This window comes from Oppia nitens, unplaced genomic scaffold (assembly GCF_028296485.1).
Source record: "Oppia nitens isolate AA-2021 unplaced genomic scaffold, nextdenovo-longstitch-racon4-pilon3 scaffold6_pilon_pilon_pilon, whole genome shotgun sequence".
Taxonomy (NCBI): domain Eukaryota; kingdom Metazoa; phylum Arthropoda; class Arachnida; order Sarcoptiformes; family Oppiidae; genus Oppia; species Oppia nitens.
Window position 1 is genome coordinate 587,443 of NW_026533250.1, and position 16,364 is coordinate 603,806.

The window sequence follows — 16,364 nt, forward strand, 5'->3', positions numbered from 1 at the left end:
TAACAAGATATATCATTATTTTTATCTTTAATATTTTAATCAATACTCTTATTATAATAAATTAGTTTTTTTTTTAAATTCATTGAACACACATTTCAAAATTCCATATATATATAAATTTTATATATATATAAATAATCATATTTTCAAATAAAATAGATTAAAAGTGTCATGGTGCTTTACAATGATCTTACTTTATTCATATTCTAAATTTTATTTTAAAAATAAATTAGTTTATTCGTTAAATTAAATTAGATTTTTAAAATTATATATAAAGTTATTTAATAAAACATTTTTTTCAATTAAATAAAAATTGAAATTATATTATAGAATATTCTACCGAATATTTGATATATTTATAATAACTTTAAGTTATAATTTAATTATTTAAACATTACTTATTATATAATAATAACAAGTAATAACTTATTATTAATAATAAATTTAAATCTTTAAGTATTGTAATAAATGATCAAAAATTACGTCAACTTAAAGACACATATTTTAAAAACCCTTTTGTATTGAAAATCAATTTTATTTTCAAACAATTTGTGAAACATTTTTGATTAAAAATAACTTAATGTTTATCAATATATGAAATCTGAAAAACACCGGAAAATAATTTTATGATTTATTTATTGATTAATAAAATGTTAATAAAAACAAAATATTTTTGTCATTCATTTAATCCCATGTCTTGTGGTCTGTGATTGTCTGTCACAACAAGTGATGATCAAAGCGCAGGTGATCTCCAAGTCGTCGCTGTTAAAGACACTGATAAACACATCCAATGTCTTAAGCAGTCGTCAATTGGACACCACAGCCGCCGTTGACACAACATTCAATGGCCAACAGTTGCCGACTGAAGCCAAAGTAGTCATCTATGGCAACGACTTGACCGCCGCATCCATTGCCTATCATTTATCGGAAGCGCAGAATTTTGGCCACAACTGTATTGTCATCACTGGCAACAAGTCGTTTGACAGCACCATTGGCACAGCTGTTGGTCAGCCGACGGTCAACACATGTCTATTAAGTCACATGAATGTAGCGAACCCGCGGGTCTCACAACTTATACAATACAGTAAACAATTGTTTGATGTCAACCAATGCGGTGCTCTGTATTTGGCGCACAACAAGTTGACAATCGACTCGTTTGGCCGGCGAATCTCATCGGCCAAAATTGTGTCCACTGTAGCCGATAATCAACAAGCAAATCAATTGTTGACCAAAGATGAGATAATTAGACGCTATGGGCATGTCTTGAACTGCGATGACTTCTTGGGTGGTATGTATGTGCCAAACGATAGTATCATTGAAGATATTGATGGACAACAACGTCGATTGTGTCAGTTGGCCGCCGACAATGGCGTCAAGTTTTATGACAATGTTTTGCTGAATAAGATTAATATAAACAGTAATCGGATATCAAATGTAGAGATCATTGATTACAAGACTAATCGCGTTAAACGTATTGATTGCCAGTATTTCATAAACTCCGCCAACAATTACTTAACCAGACTTATAGCTAAACGGTGTCCCATAAGAGTTAGGATACCAACACTTTGCGTACACAATCAAGTGATGATCACTAAACCATTTGATATACCCAGCGGTGATAGTAATAGTCTAAGTAATTATATGCCGATTGTTCACGACTTTGATCAACGATTTACTGTTTATCAAACATCGGACGGTTCCGTACATCTGACGGGTTATGAAAGAGTTGCTAAAATATTACAAAAAAGTATTAATTTTTTATGATTTTAGTTTAATTATAAAATGTTATATAATTTTCACATTATTAGTTCTCAGTGAAAATGATAGGACGGGTGGTATGAATGTCGAAATACCACTAATCAGAGAGAATTGGGACGACTTCTATCGTATATTAAGGCCAATACTGGATACCATTCCAGCTCTGAATTCCGCAAAACTACATAAACTAATAGCACGACTTGAAAACTTTACACCCGATGGACGATCACTGATCGGCGAAGTACCAGAAGTAGGAAACTATTTATTGGCTGCCGGTGTTGTGCCTCAATTAGCTGCTGGAGCCGGTCGGCTAATCACAGACATTGTCACTAAAAGTGGTAACAGTTTTGGCCACGATTTTTGGTCATTAGATCCGCGCCGATTCATTTCATCGCAGAGCAATCGTATCTTTCTATTTGATCGACTGAGAGAAGTGCCAGCAAAAGCCAGATATAATATAAACTTTCCGTCGCCTCATAACGACTATGAGACGGGTCACGGACTCAAGACTTGTCTACTTTATCCCAGATTTAAACAGTCGGGCGCTCTGTTTCAACAAATTATGGGTTATGAGAGACCCGCTGTCTATTTGCCCGATCCAAACAACTTAGATATTGATGATTACATGTCGGATAAGTCTGATAGTGAAACGTCGGCAAATGCCGTCCAATTGAAGCACAAGTATTTAGAAACAAAGTCTTTTGGTCGACCCAATTGGTTGGATGCCGTCCGAGAGGAATACCAAGCGTGTAGAGAACGAGTAGCTCTACTCGATTACTGTAGTTTTACAAAACTAGAACTCAAGTCAACCAACGATGAAGTGGTCGAACTATTACAATATCTTTGCTCTAACGATATCGATGTCAATGTGGGCTCTATTGTTCACACGGGTTAGCTATTAGTTTATTAGCGGTTTGCTCTTAACCGACACCATATTACTATATGTTGTTTCTCTTTTTTTGAGATAGGTATGCAAAACGATAGGGGTGGCTATGAAAATGATGTCTCACTTATAAGAATGGACGATAATCAGTATATGTTAGTCGGTCCATCAGAACAACAATCCCGTTGCATATCATGGATCAGATCTAATATATTAGAATCAAATGTTGACATTAAAGACATTTCCGGACAATACACTGCCCTGTGTTTAATGGGTCCGCTATCTAAGCTGGTTCTCAGTGAAGTATTGGCCGATCCATCAGAATTGAATACATTTCCATTCTTTACTTATAAACAATTAGCTATTGGTTTAGCATCTGAAGTGAGAGTATGTAACTTAACCCATACGGGAGAGTTAGGTTGGGTACTATACATACCTAACGAATATGCAATGCATGTCTATGACCTTCTGTGGCGTATCGGTCAACGATACGATATGAGACACGCCGGTAGTATCGCTATGCGGACACTTAGAATTGAAAAGTTTTTCGCTTTTTGGGGGCAAGATTTGGATACGACTACCACACCCTTTGAATGTGGTCGCAGTTTTCGGGTCAAGTTTGACAAAGATTTTCTCGGCAAAAGTGCACTCTTGAAACAAAAAGAAGAAGGGGTTCGGCGCCGGTATGTTCAGCTATTACTCGACGAGTTCGATGAGCACAACCCGATATGGCCGTGGGGTGGCGAACCCATCTTTATTTGCGACTCACAATACGATAACAATGTGCCGGTAGGTTTGACCACTACCACCGGCTACGGGTTCACTTTGAACCGACACGTATGTCTAGGTTTTATTAGACATCCTCTAAACGAAGTCATCTCTAATGATTTTATTTTGAAGTCACGATTTGAAGTGGAAATCGGTGGCAAACGATATAAAGCCCGCACTAATATTCATTCGCCCAAATTGACTGATGTTAGCGGCACTTATTTGGCCACCCGATCCGGGCCCGAGTGATCATAGCTATAGATAATTGTTACAAAAAAAATAATATTGTGTTATGTGTTTATAATATTTATAATTTTAGGTTTTTAAAATGTTTAATATAAATTATGACATTTTTCAATTGAAAGCCAAATCACTGTAAAATAAATTAGATCTGTTTGTTATAAAATATTTATTTAAATAGTCTAATAATAATAATAATAGTAAATTATTTAGAATATATTCTATACATAATTATTTTTGGCAATTATTATCTACATGTATAACGAATCAAATACAGTAATCTCTTAATTTATATCAAATCAAAATATGAGATAAAAGATATTTATTTAAAATATTACCGTATTTTAAAAATTTGTAAATATTTTAAAAAATTGAATTTATGACCACTTAATGTTTCAATTTTTTCAAATAATTGAGACCCGAGGCTAGTGTAGTGGCGCCGGTAGCCCATTGAAAGGCACTAAGTGTCCAGTGATCTACATAACCGAATACCGGTGAGGCCAACGCAAAGGTCACTAATGAAAACTGAAAGCCAGTATTGATTTTTGAGATAAATGTCGGTTTCAGCTCTTTAGACATTTCGGTCGATATGTGAAACAATCGTTTAAGTGTTTTCGGCGGACTTAATGTTCGGTGCATTAAATACATAGACAACGATAGTATGAGTGAATCACGCAATAAGATCAGTACAGTTAACCACACGGGTATCAAATGAACGACAGTCAGTGTTATAGTCAGTGTCGCCACCAAAAACTTGTCGGCCAATGGATCTAAAATTGTACCCAATTTGGACACCGAATTAAAGCGTCGGGCAATATAGCCGTCCAAAAGGTCGGTAATTGAACTGATGGCACACAATGACAGTGCAATTGTGTAGTGTTGGTCAACGACAAGACTGCCGATCACTGGTGTCATTGCTATCCGAGTCATACATAAAACGTTAGGAATTGTAAACACTTTCTGCGGACAAATCAATTAACCGGTAAAAAGACAATCAGTCAATAAGTTTTATTGTGAAATAAAGACATACGTCTTCACTGTTTGGCTTATCGGATGACTGACCACCACTAGTATGCCATCGATTGACGCCGATTGTGACCAATGGATACATAGATTTCTGTAGAGAACTGTTTCGGTGATTATCATGACTTCGCCGATCAAGTGTTAGCTGAAGACAGTTGTGACGGACACACATAAATCGTTTACTAATGGCTGAGTCAATGGCCGCATTGCGCGGTATGTGTCCAGCGGTGGTCAACACATTGGTGGCCATTGCGAGTGTCCGCCGAAACAGTGATTTCACATACATTTCATCGGTATTTAATAACAAACATCAATAACGTCTAATAAAACACACTTTTAGTTGTATTAAACATCAATTTGGGGGACAATTCATTGAATGACATTATTAATGATTAACACACGTGTAGTCGTATTGTATTAAACATTACGTGTTGTTATCCAATAGTCTATTGATTGAGTGCTGACAACAAGTTTTCTCTAATAATAATAATATAAAATATAGTCTAATATTGTATTACTGTTAATACCATTCACTTTCCAATAGTATATATTAGTTAACAATACATTGATTTACAGTATAATAGTGTTTAAAATACAGTGATTATCATTAAACACACAATTGTTTAATATATTTATTATTTTAATGATTTGTTGATTTTTTTAGTTATTTTTATAAACTTTTAACTAAACAAATGTTTTATTAAAACAAATACACTATGCGTTTATTATTATTAACAGTTTGTTTATTATTGTCGGTAATATGTTTGGCCAAATGTGCCGACCGGTCAAACTTCCGGACGTGTGACCAGGCTGGGTTTTGTCGGTGAGTACCGATTATGATGGTCGGGATCGGTGACGACCACTGGCCAACACTATTGTTATATTGTTTTTATTACCGGTTTTTAACATAACTTTCATTTGTTATAATTTGAATGTTATATAAATTATTGTCAATTGAGAGTTGTATCCGATTAGCACACGTAGCTCTATATACCGGTGCTTTCATATCACATATAAATTATATGATATTTATTTTTCTTATACGGGTATTAAATATCGTTATTTATTTGTCCTCTGAATAGCCGACACCGACAGCAAACTCCGTCTGAAGACAATCAATGGGTTGTTGTTACTGAATCTGTTGTCCAGTCATCTAATGGACATTCGGTAGATTTTAAGCTTAAGAGCACGGCATCAGGTGTTACATTACAGGCCATACTCTATTCGTTGATCGGCGGACAAGTGGCCAGACTTAAGGTCAATGAATTAAATTCATTGCGTGATAGGTTTGAAGCCAAAGACGCGCTTCTTGAGGACATACCTCAGGCTAAACTGGAAATTACTGACCAGTCATCTGACGGTTTTACTGTACATCTCGACAATACTAAGAATAAGATTGTTGTCAATGGAAAACCGTTTCGCATCGATGTCTACAGCGATGATAAACTGGTCATCAGTGGTAACCAAAGAGGACTTTTCAAGTTTGAAAACACGAGACCAAAGCCGACAGGTATTGAAAATGATTGATATATTAATCGAAGAATAATTAATATTAAAATTTTGCAAATATTACTACAAATACTTTAAAAAGATTTAAGTTTTAACAAAAAAAATTTGTTTAGACGGTTATCAGTATTTAAACGATGATAATCCCAATCAATACTATAATCCAGAAGTGGATGACTCGCTTGACAATTATGAGACATTAGAGTCTAATGAGGCTAACGGTGCGATTAAATAATCTTTTTTCATCACTAATTTGGCTAATTATTAATCAAAAAAGCAATTGTTCCTCACATTTATGTCTTTATCCCAATTTCCTAATATCCAAAAAATAATTAGCCAATTGATGCACCAAATAATTATTGATTGAAACACATTTTTAAAATAATTTTTTAAAATTAATTTTGGCATTTTTATTGTTATTTAATTTAAATTTGTGTAATTGATTATACAGAAGGAGAGAACAATGAGGCCCAACAACAACAACCGGTTGAGGAATGTACTGACGGTTGTTGGGAAGAGTCATTCAAATCGCATACCGACACCAAACCGTATGGCCCGATGTCTGTAGGTTGCGATTTCTCATTTGTCGACTTCGAGTACGTCTATGGTATACCAGAACACGCCGATAGGTTTGCCCTCAAAAATACTAAAGGTATAAAATTTTAGTTGTAATTCTTGTAATACTAAATGAGTTGATAATTTCTTTCAGGAACTACTGATCCCTATCGACTCTATAATGTCGATATCTTTGAATATGAAATCGAAACGCCAATGTCATTGTATGGCGCCTATCCCTTAATGATAGCACACTCGACATCACGTACTGTCGGTCTTTTATGGCTCAATCCATCGGAGACTTGGATAGACGTTGAGTCATCCAATACTGGATTAACTGGTCTTATATCTAATTTGGTTTCTGGAGAGTCCAAAAACAAGTTAACTCATTGGTTCAGTGAGACCGGCGTTGTTGACGTGTTTTTCTTATTGGGGCCAAAATCGAGTGACGTTATGTCACAGAATGCAAAGTTAACGGGTACTACACAACTGCCGCCATTGTATTCAATTGGTTACCATCAGTGCCGATGGAATTATTGGACTCAAGGTTTGACAATAATATACGAAACAAAATTGATTTTATAATTATTTCTGTTTTTTTGCTATCAAAAGGAGAAGTAAGTGAAGTTGATTTTAGTGCCGATGAACACGACATTCCTATGGATGCCATTTGGTTGGACATCGAGTACACGGAATCAAAATCGAAGAAGTATTTTACTTGGGATCCGCAGACATTTGGTGACGCAAAATCTTTGGTATCAAATCTTACATCGAAAGGTCGCCGATTGATTACAATTATTGATCCACATATCAAAAAAGATCCCAATTATCACATATATACTGAAGGCACCAAATATGGATATTTTACTAAAGATACCAAAGATAATGATTATGAAGGTTTGCTTATAATCTATTAAAATAAATAAATTTATTTATAATACAATTTTTTATAGGATGGTGTTGGCCGGGCACCTCAATGTGGGTCGACTATCTTAATCCCGAAGCCAGTAAGTGGTGGTCCGACAAGTATGCACCGTCGCATTATCCAGGATTTGATGGTTTAGTCGACATCTGGAACGACATGAATGAACCATCGATGTTCAATGGACCTGAAGTAACGTCTCCGAGAGATATGAAAGTAATACATATAATATATACATACTTTTGATTGAACGGGTAGTTTATTATCGTTTATACTGTATTTCTCTCGATTATAGCATTATGGTGGTGTAGAGAACCGGGATCTGCATAACATGTATGGATTTCTAATGACAAAATCGACTTATGAGGGTATGGTACAACACCGACCCAATATTCGACCCTTCATATTGACCCGATCATTTTTTGTTGGTTCTCAACGATATTGTGCCGCCTGGACGGGGGATAATATGTCTAAATGGGAACATTTGAGAATGACTATACCGATGCTATTATCACATTCTGTGACCGGAATAACATTTATTGGCGCAGATATTCCCGGCTTTTTCTTTAACCCGGAATCAGAGGAATTGGTAGTCCGTTGGTATCAGACTTCAGTATTCCATCCGTTTTTCAGAGGTCACGCACATCTCGACACTAAACGTCGTGAACCGTGGCTTTTCTCTGAACCAACTAAACTCGCTATTAGAGATGGTATGGATTAAATAAATATTAATATATAATTAGTCTATAATTAATTGATGATATAATTTTTCTAATTAGCAATTCGTTTGCGTTACACTTATTTGCCATTAATGTATAAACTGTTTTACGAGAACGAAATATCAGGAATGCCTCCAATGCGACCGCTTTGGATGCATTTCCCTCAAGATGTTCAATCATTTGCTATCGATGACGCCTATATGTTGGGCGACGCACTATTAGTTCATCCAATTCAAACACAGGGCGAAACATCTGTCTCTGTTTATTTCCCGACTGAAGGAAATACTGCTTGGATTGATGTTAAGACACATCATGTTTATAGTGGCGGCCATTCACACACAGTTCAGGCCGATCTCAATACAGTTCCAGTGTTTCAGAGAAGTGGCACTATTGTGGCAAAAAGGTTAGTAATAATTAATATTAAATTTAAAAAAAATACAGTTTATAATAATAATATGATTTTCTATATTTTTAGAGAACGTATGAGAAGGAGTGCCGTTTTGACAATTCACGATCCGTTATCTTTGGATGTATTTCTCAATAATAGTGGTTCAGCTAATGGTCAGCTCTATCTGGACGACGGACAGACGTTTGACTACAAGAATGGAAAACATATTTACAGCAAAATAGAGTTCAACAGAAAGACATTAACCTATGAACTAATTGATGGCAAATGGAATGAATCGAAGGCATGGCTCGAAAGAGTGACTATTTTTGGATATCCATCGAAACCTCAGAAGATTGTCATCACATCCGAAGAGAAGACAACACAACTGGCCTTTAAATACGATCAAACAAAGCGTATATTAGTTGTACGCAAACCTGCACTGAGCTTCACCAGCAACTGGACTATTAAAATAACTTAAATGTTTATACGTTTGGGTATACAATAGCTAATCTTTCACAAACACATACCGTAAATTGTTTTTAATTAAATTACTAGTAATTTTATTTTATTAATCATATTGATTGCTATTTAGTCTTACAAAACTTGTAATTGAATTAAAATAAAATAAATTATTGAATTTGAAACTTATATTTTAACTGATTATATTGATTGATTTTTTTGATACTGATTAATTTTAATTGAAACGTATAATTTTTATTTACCGGTACTAATAATAATTTTTTATTGGTTTGACGTAAATTTAATTGAAATATAATTTACTGTACAATATGAGTGACAAACTTTAAGTACGGTATCTTTAAGATATAAGACCAATGGCTATTCAAAAGCAAATAAAGTTAATATTTTTATATAAATTAATTACAATTTCATTATAATTTACATTTAGTACACTAATAATTCTAACAATAATACGTTTATAGAGTATATATTAATCAAAAATAGCGCATAATTTTATTCCCATTTAACACCTTGACATTTATTTGACCCAATATTTTTCATAATAATAATATAGTTATTTATATTTAAGTTAGAAGTTCAATGTCTTTAAATTTTTATTTTTAAAACAAATGAAACTAAAAGTAATAATCATAAATACAGTGTATAATAAAAAAATTATTTTAATTTATCACTTATTGATCTACATGTAACAATCGCTTAATTGACTCTATATAATGATAATGTTTGAAATTGTCATTAAGTTAAATACATGTCATAGCTAATAGTTTTTCAAATATTTAATTTATATAATTTTAGAGCAAAACGCATGATTTCAAGTGTTATTTCAGTGTATATATAAAGTGTAGATTTTTTGAAAACAAATTGTTAAAACCAATAATTGTTTATCAATACATTTAGTAAATTGATAAGAAAACAATACTTTTGACACCAAAATGATTAGCAAATATATTTGTTATGTGTTTGTTATTATATTTGTGATCAATGTATGCATTATATCAAACATCGATTGTACCGCTGGAGGTATTTATCGTAAGATTTTTAAATAGTTTACATATTTATTAATTGATTAATTTTTTATAGGTTATGGAGGAAAGGGAGGATCGGTATCTTACGGCTCCAAAGTAGACCACAGCGATAGAGGAAAGGGCTTTGGCGGTGGAAAAGGATATAGCGGTGGAAAGGGAGGTCGTAGTTATGGTGGTGGTTCATCTAAAGGAAAGGGAGGTCCGGTATCGTATGGCACTAAAATCAATCATAAAAGTGGACCAAAAAAGTATTAAATGAATGACAATTAATTCATAATTAGTGAAAGTTTTGATACAAACTATATATTTAATAAATAAATATTTATTATTTACTTTAGTAATTATGGCTATTTGTTTTTTGTACATAATTTCATATTATATATTTATTATCACTATTATTATAAATTAAACTTATTATCATTAATAAATCTTATTTTAATTTGACAAAAATATTAACAACTTTTATTTACTTATATTTATTTTTATAACTAAAATAAAATTTTAAAATAACTAGACAATTAAGATAGTTAAAATTTAATTATTATTATTTATTAAATGTTAATATAATACAATTTAAATACATATTTATATCAATACTATACAATTAAATGTCATAAAATTGAAAGTTTAAAATATTATTACTTGTAAGTTATTATAATTTTTATTATAATGATTATTACCATATTATTTTTAAATACATATAATACTATTATAATAGCATTTTTTGTAAATGATTTTAACATAATTTTTAAACTTATTTGTTATATTAATATATATATTAAAAATCTTTGGATAATACAAAAACAATGATTAGATTTGTAAGGATAGAGTTTATCGGCTATAACCGCCACTACGGAAAGCACCACTACCTCCATGACCACCATTTCCGCCGCCATAACCACCACCGCCACCACTTTTGCCTCCTCCACCATATCCGCCTCCATTTCCACCTCCATATCCACCCGATAGTCCGCCGCCATATCCGCTTCCACCTCCACTTTTGCCACCGAAGCCTCCATTTCCTCCGCCACCATAACCCCCACTTCCACCACTGCTTTTGCCAAAATTGCCACCATTGCCTCCACTATTATATGCTCCACTTCGTCCACCACTACCACCATTTCCACCGCCATATCCGCCACTTCCTCCTCCAGATTTTCCTCCACCACCATAACCACCTCCGTTACCGCCACCATTGCCACCACTTTTTCCTCCTCCATAACCTCCACCACCGCCGCTATAGCCGCTATTTTTGCCGCTAAAACCACTTCCACTACCTCCGCTATTATAGCCGCTATTTTTGCCGCTAAAACCTCCTCCACCGCCACTACTATAACCACCACTTCTTCCGCCTCCACTGCCGCTACTATAACCACCACTTCTTCCGCCTCCATTGCCGCTACTATAACCACCATTGCTTCCGCCACCTCCATAGCCTCCACCATTGCCTCCACCATTGCCTCCACCATTGCCTCCTCTCTTACCTCCACCACTTCCTCCACCATAGCCACCACCGTTTCCACCGCCACCACCATAGCTACCACTTTGAACTACATTGACATGAATTATGGTTACTATAAGAACACAACAACAAAACAACGATAACTTATTCATTGTTTTAAAATAAAATATTGTATTCAAAAAAACTTCAATACAGAAGATCTGGTGAATTGTGATATTGTTTGCAGAGATTGAACTCTCTTTATATATACTATGCTATTAATGTCACTATTAATCCATGAGTTGTCTAATGTTTTCTATTGATGATAATGACATCCAAGGATTACCGGTTTTATGGACACAAATATATATTTTTTATTTTTTTTTCGAGTGTATGTAAAAACAAATATTGTTTACATAAAAAATGAATTATATTTGTTTTGATGCAAATAAAAACATAATTAAAGGATATGTAATTAATAGTAATTATTCTATTATTGATTATGTGATATCAAGATATTATATTTTATAACAATAGTTATTTTTCATTATATTTTTGCATTTATTAACACTTTAATTTAGGTTATTTGCAAAAATGTAAGATTATATTTTATAAAAAATAATAAAATTTAAATAAAAGTAAACTAGTCTAGATCATAAAAAATAAATGCTTATTTTTTAATTAAATTATTCTATAGTATATTATATATTACAATATTTAGTATACATGTATTTTATTGGGATTTTTTATATGATATACCAATTAATGTATGATTAATATTATATAAATCAATAAAAAATAATATATATGAAAATAATGAAAACATAAATTTTTTATATATTAAATTATAAAAATTAATTTAATTATAGTTGTTATACATCTTGGTGTTGTTGACAATAATAATTAAAGATAATTAATTAATTGATTTAATAAATCAATGATAAATCAATTTGTGGTTAACATTGAGCTTATAATTTAAGATCTATTGTTTGTACATAATTGCTATACTCTTTTTTAAATAAATTTATGTTTATTGAAATATAATATAACAATATTAAACACTTTTTATACAATTTCTAAATATAATAATATTGTTTTATCTAAATAAACATTTCTTTTAACAACATTTTTTTTTATTGAAATTTCTTTTATAGAAATAATAATATAATTATTAATAATAGTTATAAATTTATTATTTTTTATATGTGTTTTTGAAACACTTTCTACAAGTTTATTATATTTTGATTTTTTTTATTTGTTGATTACATAAAACCAGTAATCCTTTATTGTTAATTACAGTGTTGTTTCATAACATCTGTTATTGTTTTGTTAATTCAAATTTTAAAATTTCCTTCAAATCTTATTTTTACTCTTTTATATATATAAAAAAGACAATACTAATAAAAAATATTTGTTTTTAAAAATTTATTATTTGTTTGCAATGAACTTGTTTTAACAATATTTTTACAATATATAATTAAAGTGTAATATAGTAGTTATACATTTATGTCAATTTATATAATGACTATTATTTATTTTTTTTAAAAATTATAAAAAGATATCAATATTAAAATTTCAAGGTTCGTTATTTATTATTAATAATAATTTATTATTATATTTATATTTTAGACTTCATATTTATTAAAAAAAAATTAAATGTTTTTTTGTTACAACTTATTAAATTTATGATAATATAATTTGAAAATAATAATAGGAAATATATAATTATCTTTAAATATTATTTTCTATCAATAAAATTATTATTAAAAAAATAAATAGTTTTGTCTATTTGTCAATTATATTTGATAATCTACTGTATTGTATTATTTTATATTAGCAATAAATATTAAATATAATAATTCAATATTTATTTATTACATTTTGTAAAATCATTTAAATTAAGTTCAAAAACAGACACATAATGCTGACATCGGACCTCAAAAACATTGTCTTCAAATATATGTTTGTCTTCAACCAACCACTTGATGTGACAGTCCTGACAATTGATGGGATTTGCGCTGAGATTTATAGAGTTTTTTGTATTACTGGAGAGGAATGGTCTAAATATTTCTCTCTCCAAAACAGTCAATTGATTATCTCTTAAATCTAATTCAATGGGTCTATTGGTGCCGACCAACGAGTGACGACCGAAACTAAATTGTGTTAAATTATTATTTGATAAATCAATTATAAGCGATTGGTTTGAATGGTATTTCAAATAAAAACTATTGTCTGAAATGTAGTTGAGTTCACCATTGGTTATAGTTATCTCTTGTAGATGTTTCAGGCTATAGAAGCTATAGGGAGGTATAGTTTGTAGTTTATAAAAATTTAGTGTCAATGAAATGCAATTTTCAAACAAATTGATAACTTGAAACACTTGTTGCGGATCTATTAGTTTATTATCGCCAATCATTTCAAACACTTCAATACGTTTAGCTAACGGTTCACTGAATGCATTTAAATCTATATAACGAAGATTTTCGACATCCATTATAGTAACAAATCGGAAAGTTATGTCTGAAAATGTATTATTTTCAATGAATTCAATGTTACTATTGTTTAATATAAAAAAATCAAAATGTTTTTCATTTTCCGATAACATTTGACTCAAATCTTTAAAAAATCTTTTCAAATCCAATGACTCATCGCCGACACATCTGATGGTTTGTGACTCACAAATACAGTTGATTGACACTGGAGTTTGTGGACACTTACCACACATTATCATAGGCATCATAATCATCCAGCTCAGGGCTAGAGTCATAATTATAATACATGAATAACCTTTAAATGACATTTAAATATTATATTTTAAAAAAATAATATCAATTAATTTATATACTATCATTAAATAATGGCTCAGTTGTATACTACAAGTTATATACTGTATTAATGTATTATTTAGAAAATCATTTAAATAACTTAAAAACTTGTTTCAAATTATTCTTAAACTATAACTGGTTTTAATATAATTTATATTTCAATATTATCATTTATAAATGTGACATATTATTAATTAAATATAAGATTAAATTTTTTTAATTGTAATTTCCACACTTAATTAGAAATATCAACATTTCATTTCATCAAAACTTACATTTATTTATTATAATAAGTTATTAATATTACTAATAATTGCTTTAAGTTTTCTATTTTAGTTGCAAATTGCAAATTTAAATCGTTGTTATATTTATTTAATATTATTACTTTTCAAAATTATTTTATATTTATATTATAAACATTTTGTATTTTGTGTTTGTATTTCATATAAACAAGATTGTAATTAAAAATAAAATTAATTTACTGGTAATTCTAAAAAATATATTAAAATTATTTTCTAAATTATTTCAATAATATTAAAAATAAATAAAATTTTAACATAAATTAAACTCATTAATGCTTGATAAACAATCATAATCATCAATTATCTAAATAAATATTTAATTAAAATGTAATTTGTTTTATAGTAATGTTTCATCAAGATAAGTTACAATTAAATTAAATGTATAAAATATTAGCCTATACAACAATATAACGATTACCGGTATATTTCGTTAAAATCATATAAGTTATAACCGATCTTATTAATTGATCATATATTATAACAATTGATTTATATTAAATTAAATTTGATAAACTTGCAAATTTGTGGGCACATTATTGCCTGTTAAATGATAATCAAGTGGCACTTCATTACATAAATCATGATTTAATTCGTAAAAATATCGATAATTTTTTTTTGGATATTTCAGAGCCACTGTTATAAACTGATCAATAGTTTGCTGACTGACACCAGTCTTGCAAAATAAACACAACTGTCTCAGTAGTGGACAATTAGCCACCATTGGACAAACACCATCATCGGTAATGTTAAGCAGTGCAGCACTTGTACCGCTAATCTCAACAGTTGACAATCGGGACAATTGAGACAATGAATGCAGTGTTTTGTTTCCAATAAAGCCATTACTTGTATTCACTTTCAAAGTCTTTAACAGTGGTAACGATTGATGAATATCCGACAGATGTTTATCGCTCAGGTATTTCAAATAAAGTGTCAAACTTTTCAATTGTCGACATTTGGTCAACAGTGCGACCGTACCGTAAGGATCATTATTGGTTAGCAACTCATAATTGGTGCTTATTTTGCACGATTTGAGTGATGAAAACTGTGAGAAAACATCAAACAGTTGACCAGAGATTAAGTTTTTGGTCATTTCACAGACAAAGTACTCAAGTTTTAGACAGTTTTGACCAATCAGTCGAAGTCCTTCGTCTATCGGCTGAATCATACCTTTCTGATAGTTGTAGATCAACAGCGATAATGAATAAAGACTTGTAAAACGTGACAATTGTTTAAGACATGAGTTCATCACATCTCCCAACAGATAGTTTGACATGAATTTGATCTCAATTTTCTTGATATTTGTTGAGTAAAAGTCAGCCAAACGTTTGAGATCATCGACACTATAACACGTAATCTGAATTGTGTTCAACTTTGAACACATCCGCAAACACTTCAACTCAGTGTTCATCGATGGTTGGGATGTCATTGACTCGAAGTCGAGAAATACGAAGTCATTGCTGACAATAAAGTTGTTGTTCTGTATGTTAACCACTTCTACGGTATCTTTGGTTAGTTTTAAGATGTGATTC

General features: G+C 31.1%; 5 protein-coding genes across 5 annotated transcripts; 2 read left to right on the forward strand and 3 right to left on the reverse strand.

Moving 5' to 3' along the window:
• The first annotated feature begins 612 nt into the window (after positions 1-612).
• LOC128962360 (pyruvate dehydrogenase phosphatase regulatory subunit, mitochondrial-like) lies at positions 613-3,658 on the forward strand. The gene is made up of 3 exons (XM_054308734.1): positions 613-1,747; positions 1,809-2,648; positions 2,727-3,658. Exons 1-3 carry the CDS (start codon positions 730-732, stop codon positions 3,656-3,658), a joined length of 2,790 nt encoding a protein of 929 aa, XP_054164709.1. The 5' UTR covers positions 613-729.
• A 377-nt stretch (positions 3,659-4,035) lies between these two features.
• On the reverse strand, positions 4,036-5,028 carry LOC128962677 (probable cardiolipin synthase (CMP-forming)). Its single transcript, XM_054309073.1, has 2 exons — positions 4,680-5,028; positions 4,036-4,609 (listed from the first exon to the last, which is right to left on the reverse strand). The coding sequence occupies exons 1-2, from the start codon at positions 4,956-4,958 to the stop codon at positions 4,037-4,039; spliced, it is 852 nt and encodes a 283-aa protein (XP_054165048.1). The 5' UTR covers positions 4,959-5,028; the 3' UTR covers position 4,036.
• Positions 5,029-5,192: 164 nt separating this feature from the next.
• On the forward strand, positions 5,193-9,342 carry LOC128962676 (neutral alpha-glucosidase AB-like). The gene is made up of 9 exons (XM_054309072.1): positions 5,193-5,495; positions 5,755-6,182; positions 6,630-6,830; positions 6,888-7,280; positions 7,346-7,630; positions 7,687-7,871; positions 7,951-8,365; positions 8,435-8,777; positions 8,850-9,342. The coding sequence occupies exons 1-9, from the start codon at positions 5,389-5,391 to the stop codon at positions 9,238-9,240; spliced, it is 2,748 nt and encodes a 915-aa protein (XP_054165047.1). The 5' UTR covers positions 5,193-5,388; the 3' UTR covers positions 9,241-9,342.
• A 1,756-nt stretch (positions 9,343-11,098) lies between these two features.
• Positions 11,099-11,914, reverse strand: LOC128962361 (keratin, type I cytoskeletal 9-like). Its single transcript, XM_054308735.1, has one exon. It carries the CDS (start codon positions 11,879-11,881, stop codon positions 11,099-11,101), a length of 783 nt encoding a protein of 260 aa, XP_054164710.1. The 5' UTR covers positions 11,882-11,914.
• Positions 11,915-12,970: 1,056 nt separating this feature from the next.
• LOC128962363 (uncharacterized) lies at positions 12,971-14,202 on the reverse strand. Its single transcript, XM_054308736.1, has 3 exons — positions 14,069-14,202; positions 13,625-14,005; positions 12,971-12,989 (listed from the first exon to the last, which is right to left on the reverse strand). The coding sequence occupies exons 1-3, from the start codon at positions 14,200-14,202 to the stop codon at positions 12,971-12,973; spliced, it is 534 nt and encodes a 177-aa protein (XP_054164711.1).
• Between the last annotated feature and the right edge of the window lie 2,162 nt (positions 14,203-16,364).

Excerpts from the sequence above, each read along its gene's own strand:
- LOC128962361 (XM_054308735.1), bottom strand. The coding sequence starts at position 11,881 with ATGAATAAGTTATCGTTGTTTTGTTGTTGTGTTCTTATAGTAACCATA.
- LOC128962363 (XM_054308736.1), bottom strand. The coding sequence starts at position 14,202 with ATGGATGTCGAAAATCTTCGTTATATAGATTTAAATGCATTCAGTGAA. Across the intron at positions 14,006-14,068 it reads GTGTTTCAAGTTATCAATTT|CTTCTATAGCCTGAAACATC; the intron begins GTTTGAAAATTG and ends ACCTCCCTATAG.
- LOC128962677 (XM_054309073.1), bottom strand. The coding sequence starts at position 4,958 with ATGTATGTGAAATCACTGTTTCGGCGGACACTCGCAATGGCCACCAAT. Across the intron at positions 4,610-4,679 it reads ATAAGCCAAACAGTGAAGAC|AAAGTGTTTACAATTCCTAA; the intron begins GTATGTCTTTAT and ends ATTTGTCCGCAG.
- LOC128962676 (XM_054309072.1), top strand. The coding sequence starts at position 5,389 with ATGCGTTTATTATTATTAACAGTTTGTTTATTATTGTCGGTAATATGT. Across the intron at positions 7,631-7,686 it reads CAAAGATAATGATTATGAAG|GATGGTGTTGGCCGGGCACC; the intron begins GTTTGCTTATAA and ends AATTTTTTATAG. Across the intron at positions 8,366-8,434 it reads TAAACTCGCTATTAGAGATG|CAATTCGTTTGCGTTACACT; the intron begins GTATGGATTAAA and ends TTTTCTAATTAG.
- LOC128962360 (XM_054308734.1), top strand. The coding sequence starts at position 730 with ATGATCAAAGCGCAGGTGATCTCCAAGTCGTCGCTGTTAAAGACACTG. Across the intron at positions 1,748-1,808 it reads TGCTAAAATATTACAAAAAA|TTCTCAGTGAAAATGATAGG; the intron begins GTATTAATTTTT and ends TCACATTATTAG. Across the intron at positions 2,649-2,726 it reads GGGCTCTATTGTTCACACGG|GTATGCAAAACGATAGGGGT; the intron begins GTTAGCTATTAG and ends TTTTTGAGATAG.